Source organism: Hydractinia symbiolongicarpus, chromosome 11, assembly GCF_029227915.1.
Source record: "Hydractinia symbiolongicarpus strain clone_291-10 chromosome 11, HSymV2.1, whole genome shotgun sequence".
Lineage (NCBI taxonomy): Eukaryota > Metazoa > Cnidaria > Hydrozoa > Anthoathecata > Hydractiniidae > Hydractinia > Hydractinia symbiolongicarpus.
This window is the reverse complement of record NC_079885.1, coordinates 11,744,006-11,756,310: the sequence shown is the minus strand read 5'-3', so window position 1 is coordinate 11,756,310 and position 12,305 is coordinate 11,744,006. Positions and strand designations below refer to the sequence as shown.

The window sequence follows — 12,305 nt, the reverse complement described above, 5'->3', positions numbered from 1 at the left end:
GCCAATATATATATGTATATCTATCTTTTTATCTGATAGAAGTGTCATTTGGCAGTTATTTTTAGCCCCCCCCCCTTTTTCCCATAGAAGAGGAGTTGAGTGTCCAGTCATGGAAGAACTATGCAAGACAGGAAAAAAGGTTTTTTGTTGCTTGCTCTTTAAGAAAAAAAGGAACTCTAATCAAAGCACTATTTTGTGTAGCTATCTCCATAGCTAGCTAGCAAGTAAGTAATTTCATGAAAGAGTATATCAGCACCAATCAAAAGGAGATCCAAGTCAGCACCAAAAATTGAGATAGCTACAATCCCGGTCAAAAATTATGGCAGTAAACCCTTTTTACACGTGTAGCAAAAGCAAGATAAGTACAAAGCCCCCTTTCCCCCAGTATCAATGTTCAAAAGTTGTACTAACTAGTTTCCAAATATTGATAATGGGGGAGAGGGGATAGGAAAGGATTATATTGCACCTTTTTGTACTCTTACTGCCAATATAATTTGACCGGAATTGTAGCTGGCCAGCACACCTCTCTCACTTAGCTATGTATAAAATAATTCTTACCTGATAAAATACACGAATTTAAAAAATAGTGCTTAGCTCCCCACCAATAAAGCTACTACGACTAAACCAAAGAGACCAACAAGGGGCGACCAACAAAACGTAAGCACTTTTAGTCATGGCCGCACACGGAATGTTCTAGCCACACGAAGAGTACACTCTCTGTTCAGATTGGTCATTTAATTGACAGAGATTAAAATAAAGCATCTTTATTGGCTTTCGAAAAAATGGAATTTTCCGAGCGTATAGCCTGGACAGAAACTTTACAGCGTCCGGTCTTTGTGCTGTCTCTCTCTATCTATCTATCTCCCATCAGACGATTTTAAAGATTCCGCCCTGCATAGCGGCGTCGGAAATCAATTATACGCATTTTCTCAGAATTAATTATTCTCTTTCTTTAAAATCATGTATTTCGATGCTAATTTTGATGTTTTTTTATCGGCTAAATTTTGTTTACGAAATTAATCGATAATTGTAATATTAGGTTTCAATTGTAATATTGGGTTTGAAAAAGTGCTGGTTAATGAAAGAATTATCATAATTATGCGAAATATTGAGCTGATTATATTTTAAAATCCGGTCAACGATACCCGGGTATCTTTCGACGTATTCTTTTATTTCAAAAAGGAAAGAAACTCCCTAGGAACAAAGACAGGTGTGGCATTTGCTAATTAGGTGTACGCCTAAAAGCGAATAATAACTTCATTAGTTGTTCAATACTTACACTGTTCACGAGAGACCAAACTAACTACATAAATCTTACGTTTTAGAGATGGAGGGGAGAAATGATTTATCGCTTCCTTAGTCAAGATATAACTGTTTCTTTCAACTCACTTCAGCCTATTTCTGAGTGAAAATAGTCCACCTTAGCAAAAATACTAAAGCTTTACAGTCCTCGTTTGAAAAACATAGTTTGTAGATGTTGCTAGATGCTCGCACAAAATCCTGATATTCTAGGATTTTACTACAAATGCGTATCTCAGAGGTGATTAATAATAAAGTTACAACGCCAAAATTGGAAGAAGGTCTCTTTCTGTCTCCTAAATATTTAGCATTTTTTTAATATTTTCATACGTTAAGATAAATTGAATATATCGTTAAAAGATTTCGGCTGCCTGAAGTCAGCAACCCAGTTCGCCTAGTCAGTAGCAATTGTCATTCAAACCTTTATGTGAACTAATTTTTTTATTTACTTTGGTTTTCTGTCTGCATTTACAGCGACTGGTTAGGCTCTTTTAAATCGGTCACCTTTTAAGAAATTTTAATTCTAAAATCGACACATGAGCAAAATTTGGACGTAATTCAATAGTGACTTAGAAGTGTGTTTCAGTTTTAAAAAGAAATGCAATGTTGTTTAGTAAAGATGTGTTCACACCAGAAAAATACAAGCATCCTTTATGAATTACCTCCTCCCTAAAGGACAGCTAACTTAGGGTATGATAAATAAAGTCATTAAAAGGAGGGGCCAAATTTACTAGGCAGAAAAAATACTGTGAAGGGGATTAGAAAGAATTTTTCTATGTTTACCACAAGCAACACTACAACCTAAAATGAAAAATACAGAAAAGAAATACTGAGAATGGCTACTACTCTTTCACTACGAGGGAGTAGTAGAAGAGCTCTAGCACAAATTTGTCCGTCCTAAATGAAGCATGTTTTAACAGGAGACCATCTCCAATTTTTTGCAAAAAATGTTCTGTTGAAGTATACACACATTCGATATAAAAGAATTTTACCAAACATAAATACAAAAAAAAAGTGTTTCAGTTATTGAATGATTATCTCTTCACTCATCCCTTTTGATCAGTTTTAACTGTTTCCCCATATTTTCAATGATACCAAGACTTATGTCAGTGGCTTCAGCAATTTCTTGCGCGGGTTTACTTTCTTTCAGCATAACTAAGGCAGTATAATCACGCCTCTCACTTTCTGATAATCCTACCAAATTTGCAATATCTTCAATGGGCATGTCACTTTCTGTATAATAATACCACAGTTTGACAAATTTGTGAAGCTCTGATTTAATTTCCAACACTCTTATAGCTTCATCCACATTGTAAGCAGAGTTGTTTACTAAGTTGCGAACGTAGTTGCATGAATTCACGAATTCCTGTACATTCTTTACATATTCCTGCACAGCATGTACGATTCCTGGCTTGTTACTAACGCTGACATTTTCGATTCCAGCTTCCTTTAGTTTTTCCACCAAACGTTCAAACCATTTATTTAAGCTCGTGGATAGTTTTGACAGTGGTTTTAACAACTCTTCTTGCAGGGCTTCCCTTTTTTCATCAAATGCAATTTTTCCTTCTTCAAATATCTCCTTACGCTTGTATCCCCTGATGGCTCCATCAACAAGCAGCATAACAGCTGTTAATGCGGCCAAAGCAGCAAACTTCTCTTCACCCTCCAGCTTAGAAATTGCTTGCTGACAGAAAAAAAGCAAAATGCTAACAACGGCTCCCATTATAACAACAACGAAGGATTCAGGTGAGTTAGGAACAAGTTTTGGAAGAGCAATTTTTAATTCCAAGTATGGTATTATTGAATTGAACAAGCGTTTTAATTCTATGAAGGTGAGAATCAGACTTTCCACACCACCTAAAGCTGTATGGTTTTCATAAGCTAACATTTTGCACTTTTCAAACAGATTAATTAGATCATGGACAGAGTTTTTATACAATGAAAATCTCTCTTCGTTTCCATAGAAGAAAAAATCTCCAACTTTATCATAGAAGCTCTTGCTACCAAGAATTGCTATGTTTTCTTTGCACTGCGTGATGGCATTCATTAGGTGCTTGTCAACGTCCTGCATCCTTTCGTTGTAGTCAGTCAACTTTTGGAGATTATTTTCTAATTCTTGCCTTTCCATGATAATATTTCTATACTAACCTAAAAATGACATGAGCATATGCATCCAATTATGATTTCAGACAATAAAAAATAATTTACAGGCAAAAAAATTCATGAAATCAGAAAATAACGTTTATCGATGTTAACACCTTCTTCAAACTTACCAAAGTGTTATTGAAGATATTATTTCGGTTTGTCTGTTCAGTATTCATATTACTGTGGAAAGTTTATCATTTCTTGAACATGATATTTTAATAGGCGATGTTTCGGGAGATCGTTCTCCCATTATCTGGCAAAGTAAAATGATGTTGAGCATGTAATTTTTTACTTTGGTGAGAAAATTCTTAACACTACATGGTACTTATACACATAATTATATAAGTGTACGTTTTTTACAACTAATAAATCCAGGAAAAGCTAGGTGTTGCTATAACCACGCTTTCCCAACAAAGTAGTTTTGCAACACAAAAAGCTTAAATTCGATCACATACCCTACCAACAAATATTAAACACAGGGTAAAAAGTTAAGCACTTTATAATAAAAATTTTACATAACACCTTGCATAAAAGAAAGAAAAGATAAAGTTGCTGGCAAATTTGAATTTAAAAAATCTTAAGATTTCACACAATGCTAGCTACTTGCAGTAACAGACGAACCTTTGATGCGAAGGGCAAAGAACAAGTCAACTATAAGAGAAACATTGATCATTCGTATCCAGGATGGTTTTAAGTTTAAGTTTTAAATATAGCACTCGCAAAGCTTTGCCGTTTCGAAGAGAGACTATAGCTTTGATATGATCTCATCTAAATCAGTCGTCAAAAATATCTTAAGCATTACTAAACAAAGTTAATTGCTTCCATATTTCTTTCACAGTTAAAAAGGTTTTTGTAAGCAATTTTTGACGCATAAACTCTAGGCAAAGTTTGCTTTCAACTATTTCAAGCGCCACACCTTATCCTCGCAAGCATACACCTCTTTTCTTCGATTTCGGCTTCCGGAAGTTTCGTCTTCTTCGCAATAGCTGCCGCGCTTCTTCCATCTTTAAGCATCAATAAAACAGTGTAGTAGTTCTTCTCTTGATTGGTCAATCCCACATCACGTGCTAATTTGTCAATAGAATGGTGACGTTCCATGTAATAGTACCATAATTTCATGCATTTTCGATCGTCCATTTTAATTTCCAAAATATCCATTGCTTGATCGAGGTTGTATTTTTTATTCGTAATCAATTTCAACAATAAATGGTATTTGCTGCTGGTGTCCTTGACTTTGCTTGAATAAGCTTGAAGTGTTTTTACCATACCAGGCTTGTTTTTTGCACTTACACCTTTTAAGCCAGATGCTTGTAGCTTTCCAGCCACTGAAACAAACCATTCATTTAAATCGACAGATAACTTCTTCAGTGGTGAATACACTTCCCTCTCCATGCATCTTCTTTTCTTATCATAATCGCGTCTACCATTTTCGAACATGTCCCTTCTTTCAGCTCCGCGTATCACGCCTCCAACAATAGCCAAAAGAGCTTCGGCGAATGCGAAAAGGGCCAAACGTACCCGGTAAGAAACGGTAAGAAACCCACCGATCACAGCAACACCAAAGCCCACTGTAGCTATTCCTGTAAACGCGAGAAAAAAGGCGGGGGCAATGTCCGATGATTGAAATATTTTAGGCAAAACGATTTGTAATTCAAGAGTTGGGATCATGTCACGAAACATGCGACTCAACTCTTCAAATGTCATGATTAAGTTTTCGACGCACCCCAGCGTCTCTTGATTTTCGTATGCTAAACATTTGATTTTTCTCAACACGTTGGTCAAATCATCAATAGAACACTTAAATGCTCTTAATCTTTTCCCATTATATGGATAATAAACATCGCCCATGACATCAAAAAGATCACTGTCGTCAAGTTTGCTTTTGTTCTCCATGCATCTTGTGATACTTTGTGAAACATCCTGATGGATTTTCATCATCTCGTTTCGGCCTTTCTGAAGTTTTTTGAGATCCTCTTTGAACTCCATCTTTCTGTTCTAATAGTGGTTGAACTAAAAAGAGATTGAAACATATGGTTCCTCATAAATTTCAGTATTTTACATTTTAAACGGTAAAGCTGTATATTGCAGGAGTTATGTCTTTGTGAAAATTTTGAAAAAAGCGCTCCAAAGCAAGAAACAAATGCACAATACAAACTATTTTTATTATAATTAAACCTAAGTATTTTGAGAAAATTTTTAATCCTAAACATGAAGACCATGTTGGGAAAGACGAAAGTATAAAAAGGTAGCTACAAAATGAATAGCTGGTTACATTCCTCTGTTAAAAATGAAAGAAATAAGAAATAACAATTGATTGGATAACAAACAAAGAAACGAAAAACAAACATCGTTTTAAAATATAGCAAAATAATATTGTAAAAGCAAGTAGAAATCGAATCCTAAATGAGAAAAGACAACAACTACAAAAGGACAGGACACAAATAAAGAATTACGTTGCTTGGAGCTTCATAACTTAATTAGATGTATGAATGAAAGTATTTTCTGTAATTACTGGTCCCAACCACCACACGCTTGAAACACGTTAATTTTAAATAATCTTGAGTGTTTAATACAATGGGCTCTTTAGGGATTAGATTCGTTCCTAGCTGCCTCGATCCTTACGAAGAGACCCCAACTACTTCTGTTTATTAATTTCTTGTGCAAACTACTTTAAAAGACCTAAGAGGTCCAATAAAATGGGAAAGAGCGGAGACACACTAAGTATGTTGTTAGAACATATTGCTGTTGTTTACATAATTTCATACTATTTTCAAAGAAACTCTTGGACCACAATGGTTTTTACAGAAAATAATTATGGCAATGTTGTGTCGTTTATAGGAAGACAAAGATACATATCGGGAAATGTTGCCGCGATAATACAAAAAATCTTTTTTTCAGCGAAAGAAGATTTCATGCCCATATATAAATTAAGCAAGGTAAGTGAAAAATGCAGTAGGATATAAAAATAAGCTCATAAAGACATCAAGGTTGCACAATAACACTTTAGTTCCCTTAAAAATGATTTATCCGCCTTCTGATATACTTTGAATTTTTATTCGCTTCTCCTCGATTATTTTTTCGGCGATTCCTGTTGCTTTGGCAATAGCTGCTGATGATTTGCCATCTTTAAGCATCAGTAAGACGGTATACTCGCACTTTTCTTTTTCCGTTAATCCAACAGACTTTGCAATATCGTCGATCTTTTCCTTGCATTCAACGTAGTAATACCATAACTTCAAGCATTTTCGATTTTCGGCTTTAATTTCCAAGTTATCCATTGCTTCATTGATATCCATTTGCGCGTTTTTCACAAGACGGACAACAAAAGTGTAAGAATTCTTAAAATCTCTTACTTTCTCAGCATATTGTTGAAGAACATGAACTAACGCTGGTTTATCGTCAACGTTAATGTCCTCCAATCCAGCCCCTTTTAACTCGGTCGCGACAGCGCTAAACCACTGATTTAACTGTCGGGATAATTCTTTCAACGGTGTGTATAACTCGTCGTACATCTTTTTCTTGTTTTTGTCGTATGCTTCTTTTCCATCTTCGAAGCCTTTCTTTCGTTCATAACCTCGCATTATACCTGTTATGACCATCAGAATGCCTTCTAATATCGCAAATGCAGCGATTGCACCCAGACCGGTTAAAACTCCAGTTATGACTAAAATGGCTGCGCCTATAATTCCCACAAAAGTTCCGATCATAAACACCAACGGAGGAGTGCTTGATTTTTCGAAAAGGTCAGGCATTGCTATTCGCAGTTCGATGTTTGGAATCATTTCACTAAACATGTGACTCAATTCTTCAAATGTCATGACCAGGTTTTTGACGCAGCCTAGAGTTGTTTGATTTTCATTTGCGAAATCTTTTGATTGTTTAAATAAATCAATTAACTCTCCGATGGATTTTTCGAACGCCTTTAGTCTGTCTTTATTTCCCGAATAAAAGAAATCACCCATTTTGTCGTAAAAGTCCTTGCTCCCAAGCCTTGCCTTGTTTTCTTCGCACCGTGAAATTGCTTGCACCAACTTCTGATATATCTCTCTCATTTGTTTCTCACCTTCGCCAATGCGTAGGAGATCTTCCTTTAAACCCATGTTTTACGGTTTTTTGTTGCCTGAAACGACAAAAGAAAAATGCATTATGAACTACATTCATTTAGCTCAGAAACCCTTTCCTATTTTAGAGTTAACTTAGAAAAACCCGGCTCCACCTTTAGTTATTTGTAGTAACAAACACGCTGTGGTAAATTTCAAAGTTTTGGATGGTTTTGACTTAGACACCATGTTACCTCATTTTTAGTTTCCAGACCCTGTAAAAGATTTTCTTACCACAAAATGATTTGTTGTCAATTTATTGTGAAAAACACAAACAATCAATTAAAACTTTTAAACGAAATGGACAACAATAATAGACAACGTTGATTGCCTGTGACTTTGCTGAGGAATAATTTATAACAAAGCACTCGTCACGGTAAATTTGAATTGGCATGCAATAAATTTCCCAACTAATGAAATCACTTTATTTTGTCACAGATTTGTTCCACCCAATTAAAATCGTTAACAAAACTTCTTTAAAACACGGAGCATTTTTATAGGGGATGTATTATAGACGCTTTAAAGAGTTTCATTCTCGTTACTAAAAAGTGGAGTTTGTGCACAGTTTGTCTAATTAGAGATTTCGAACATGCTCGTACATAAAAAAGAAAATCCAAAAAAATATAATCAATTTTTTATTAATTATAAAACTTATAAAATACACAACACCCCTTCCCCCATTCTAAAATAGAGACCTAAAAAACTAGTTTCTTAGCAACGAAGTTAAAATGAAGAATGGAGTTAAAAAAAAAGTTGCAGTCGTTTTAGAAAAATGTTAGGCTTTAGAATGTAAGCCTAATTCAAAGTGCAGTGCTCTTAAGTGTTGATGATATCTAACCTCGAGGGGTTTCTTAAATATTTCTTACACCAGGTCGTGGAATATGAAAAAACGTGAAAAGATGTAAGAGGCCTTGGAATTGAGGTAGCAATGACGTCAGCAATGTGCTATTTGCGAAATTTAGAATTTTAAAATTCCAGTGTTACGTGTTAAAAAATTATACCGTTGAAAGCTGATAAACAGATTACCTTCAAAATCCCATTTTAATTGCATACATAGGTAAACTGGCTTTTTCTTCCCGAAACATTTCATCTACGACGCAAATATTTGTGAAGTAACACGATCAGTGACAGGTACTTAACATCATATGACATATTCGACACTAATCTAGGTAAATAAGTTTTTTTAAAAATTTTTTACTTCAAACAATCGAATTCTAGAACATGTCAGCACACAAAAATCCTGTTTATGAGCTTTCAACAGCATAATTTTAATTATTGGAACAAGTTTATTATCGTGTATAACATAGATAACACGTGGCTAATATATACTCTGAAGCACAAGTTATATTTCTCCAATAAACGCCTTGGGAGTTTATAAAAAAATGATAAAATTTTTTAGAGGGGGGCGTTTATTACAGAGAGGCGTTTATTTATAAAATGTTTTTTTTGGTATGTGAGATATTCTTTTATATCCTCGATATTTACAAGGTCATCTTCTTCTTCATCAAAGTCAATTAAACTCTGTTCAATATTGGCAGTTTTAACGGTCGAATCAGTTGCTTCAAATGAATTTTCTAATAAACACTACTCCTCCCCCTCCCAAAACGCAATTAGAGGCTGTTGGATCCCGGGAAAAGAATTACGATCGGACTGAATATTAAGTTTTCTTTCTCAAACATAAAGTTTCAACTATTACCTAGTTCACTACACACAAATATATTCAAAGTGAGGGAGGCTCTCCACCAAAGAGATCTGACAGAGGCGTTGAATAGAGAGGGGCGTTTTTTATATTTTTTAGTTTTAAATGGGGCGTTCATTAGATAGGGGCGTTTAAAAAAGAGGGGCGTTCATTGGAGAAAATATGGTAATGATAACAATTTTCCCACCACCTGAATAGACTTTCGTGTAAGTCACTAAATTCAGAAGTTATAGTCGATTGCACACCCCTTTTATTCAAGGCGCGTTTTTCCGTTCACGTTAATTAGCAGCACACAGTTTTCAGTTTTTGTGTAATTAAATCAAAAGAATCTAAAATGTTTTTGGGCAGCATTGGGTAAATATTCTTCATTCCTCATTACAATGCTTTAAAGAAAAAAAATGTAGCTTTGGGAATTCCCCTTGGCTGTTTGTATATGTGATGTCGAGGGAAACTTGTGATCTAATTTTTTGTAATTCCCCTTTGTCAAACAGATAAAATTAAATATTCGGGAATTTCTACTTAAGAGAACGTCGTGCAAGGGTCAAAGAAAAGTTTTAAATAGGAAAGCTACTATTGTTTCCGTAGAACGGAGTTGTGGCCTTGGATGGAATCTTGCATTTAAAAGTCTCTAGATTAGCGAAAGTAATGCATCCCTACATAGGAAGTACTACTTGATAGGGAACTTAAATGACAACCTTGTCTACAGCCCTTTTTTTCGCTTTTTGATACTACTAGTCGTTAGCCCGTGGAAAATCCATGGGTTTACCCCTCCTTTTTATACCGCATTGCGTGCGTCTCGCTACTTGCGCAGCTAACCTACAATTTTGCGTGACAGACAGACAGACAGAAAGACGTATACGGGTATTATAATATAGACTAGTCGTTAGCCCGTGGAAAAATCCACGGGTTCGCCCGTCCTTTAAATTGACCCGTCGCAAAAAAGTGGACAAAAGATATATCGCATTTGGTATTGGTGCACATTATAAAAATTTCGTGATTCCGTTACGGGACGCAGCTCTCGCGGACACACAGACATAATACGGCTATTATTAAGGAGATAACGGGTCACCCGTGGAAAAATCCATGGGGTCGCCCGTCCTTTATATAACGCATTTTGTGTTTCCGTAGCACGACGTTTTTTTCACGGACAGACAGACAAAATACGGTTATTATTAAAGAGATTTGAAAGAGAAATAACGCAAATAAGGTTGTTTCCGCTTTAATACACCTTTCCCGAATTTTGACGCCAAATTTTATAATTTGTCCTTATCATTCTATGCTCTTCAAATAAGGATATTCAGATAAAATATCAAATTAACATGACTAAACTGATGTTTTTAGAGCAATATATTCTGCTTAGATTTTATTTAGATTAGAAGAAGATAGTTATTACGAAAACGAGGCTATTCTGATGCTTTTATAAGAACAAACTATACACGTTTTTTAAAAGTACTCCGAATGTGCTTAACTTATTCAATTTGAAGTCTCAATACTTTAAAGAGCCTTTTAGTACTTCTTGATATAAACAAAGTCTTAACATATTTAACATGTTCTAAAGTTTCGGACCTCTGCAGTCATATGTTCTTATATAGTTTGTATTTCTCGTGTAGGTAAACAAAGAAATAACTGAGATATTTGAAAAGAGAGTTCGTGTTTGCTCTTAGAAAAGGAGTGTGGATGCGACATTTTATAAATAATTGATTGGGTTTTCGTAGAAAAGTCACAAAGCGTCACACAATAAACGCTAAAATACACGGAAGTTTAAACGGACCGTCTAAATGTAAGAAAAAACTTAAATTTAGTTGCAGGTTATTAATCTCCGAATTAATCTCGTCGCCGTCAGTTTCACACGCAAAATTAGTAGCCATTTCCTTACTTCGCAAAATGTTGAAAAGTCAAAGGCGTTTATTACACCTAAATGCTTAGCACTCTTCACATATTACAATTAAAGAAAAATCTTACATCTTACCAATTTACTATGCACACAGCACCTTTGCCAGCTTTCTGTGAGAATATTTTCATACGTCTTCTATTTCAGAATTTGTCAATACAAGGTAAGTCCCTTCCCAGATGTTATTCTTAAAAATTCTATTGTTTCGAGTGTCTGTTTATTTAACAGATGTAAACTATTTGAAGAGGGAATGTACAATTATGCTTAAGAATGACGTGCGTGGGACTTCCACGAAACGAGACAAAAATATTACCAAACTTAAACCACAAGACTTCTACAAACCTCTCTTATTGTTTTCAGTTTAAATTTGAACCCGTTGAACGACTGGTGACGCTGTCTACTACAAGTGCCAATCAGTTTTTTAGTTCCCGGTTTTTTCTGGGGGTTTTAAGCATAAAACCATATCCGACCTGGAGTTTTCTTAACTGTTTGCATTAATTAAATCCTGTATATGATTTGTTTACAACAACAACAAGAGTCCGTTTTTTAGTTTACTGGTAGAAATTTAATGAAATACTGTGGGCTAAAAATAATGCGAAATAGAGTGTGCGCCGCCGCTGCGACGTTTTCTTACGTAACAATATAAGTGAAAATATAAGCACTTTTGTATTTATCTTATTTTTCTTCTACCCGAATATAAAACCATTTAAAGCTTTAAAAACGTTTTTAAACTTGTTTAAATTATGGCATGACTAATTATAACTAGTTATAACCAGTTATAACTAATTATAACTAGTTATAACCAGTTATAACTAGTTTTGCATTTGTTCTTGCGCGGTGTAGAAAACTAAACCTGAAATTCGTGTAATTGTTTTTATAAATTCGTGGAAATCGTTATCTTAGACCTGTGGTAATTTCACACGTTTCGTCTAGAAATAGCCATTTAAACAGGGACTTCGTCTCCAACTCCTTTTAGGTTTCTGATAGTAAGATGGCAACCATTTACTTGATAAAAACATGGCGTCTGTTTAATAGTATCGCCCTATGTTACAATATATTTCTTTATTGAGTTTTTTTTTTTAATTATACCTACCTATTTATTTTATTTTTCTATCACCATAGAGATGTTATGCTTTTACAAAAAACGGTGATTGATAACCACAGTTTAACG

General features: G+C 34.8%; 1 protein-coding gene across 2 annotated transcripts; it reads right to left on the bottom strand.

Moving 5' to 3' along the window:
- Window positions 1–5,701: 5,701 nt before the first annotated feature.
- Window positions 5,702–11,347, bottom strand: LOC130613819 (uncharacterized). Of its 2 annotated transcripts, XM_057435169.1 has the most exons (3): window positions 11,213–11,292; window positions 8,571–8,709; window positions 5,702–7,564 (listed from the first exon to the last, which is right to left on the bottom strand). In XM_057435169.1, exon 3 carries the CDS (start codon window positions 7,542–7,544, stop codon window positions 6,468–6,470), a length of 1,077 nt encoding a protein of 358 aa, XP_057291152.1. In that variant the 5' UTR covers window positions 7,545–7,564; window positions 8,571–8,709; window positions 11,213–11,292; the 3' UTR covers window positions 5,702–6,467. The 2 variants fall into 2 exon arrangements, with proteins under 2 accessions (XP_057291152.1, XP_057291151.1); XM_057435168.1 differs by lacking the exon at window positions 8,571–8,709 and having other exon boundaries at window positions 11,213–11,347.
- Between the last annotated feature and the right edge of the window lie 958 nt (window positions 11,348–12,305).

Coding starts and splice junctions, on each gene's coding strand:
- LOC130613819 (XM_057435168.1), bottom strand. CDS start 7,544: ATGGGTTTAAAGGAAGATCTCCTACGCATTGGCGAAGGTGAGAAACAA.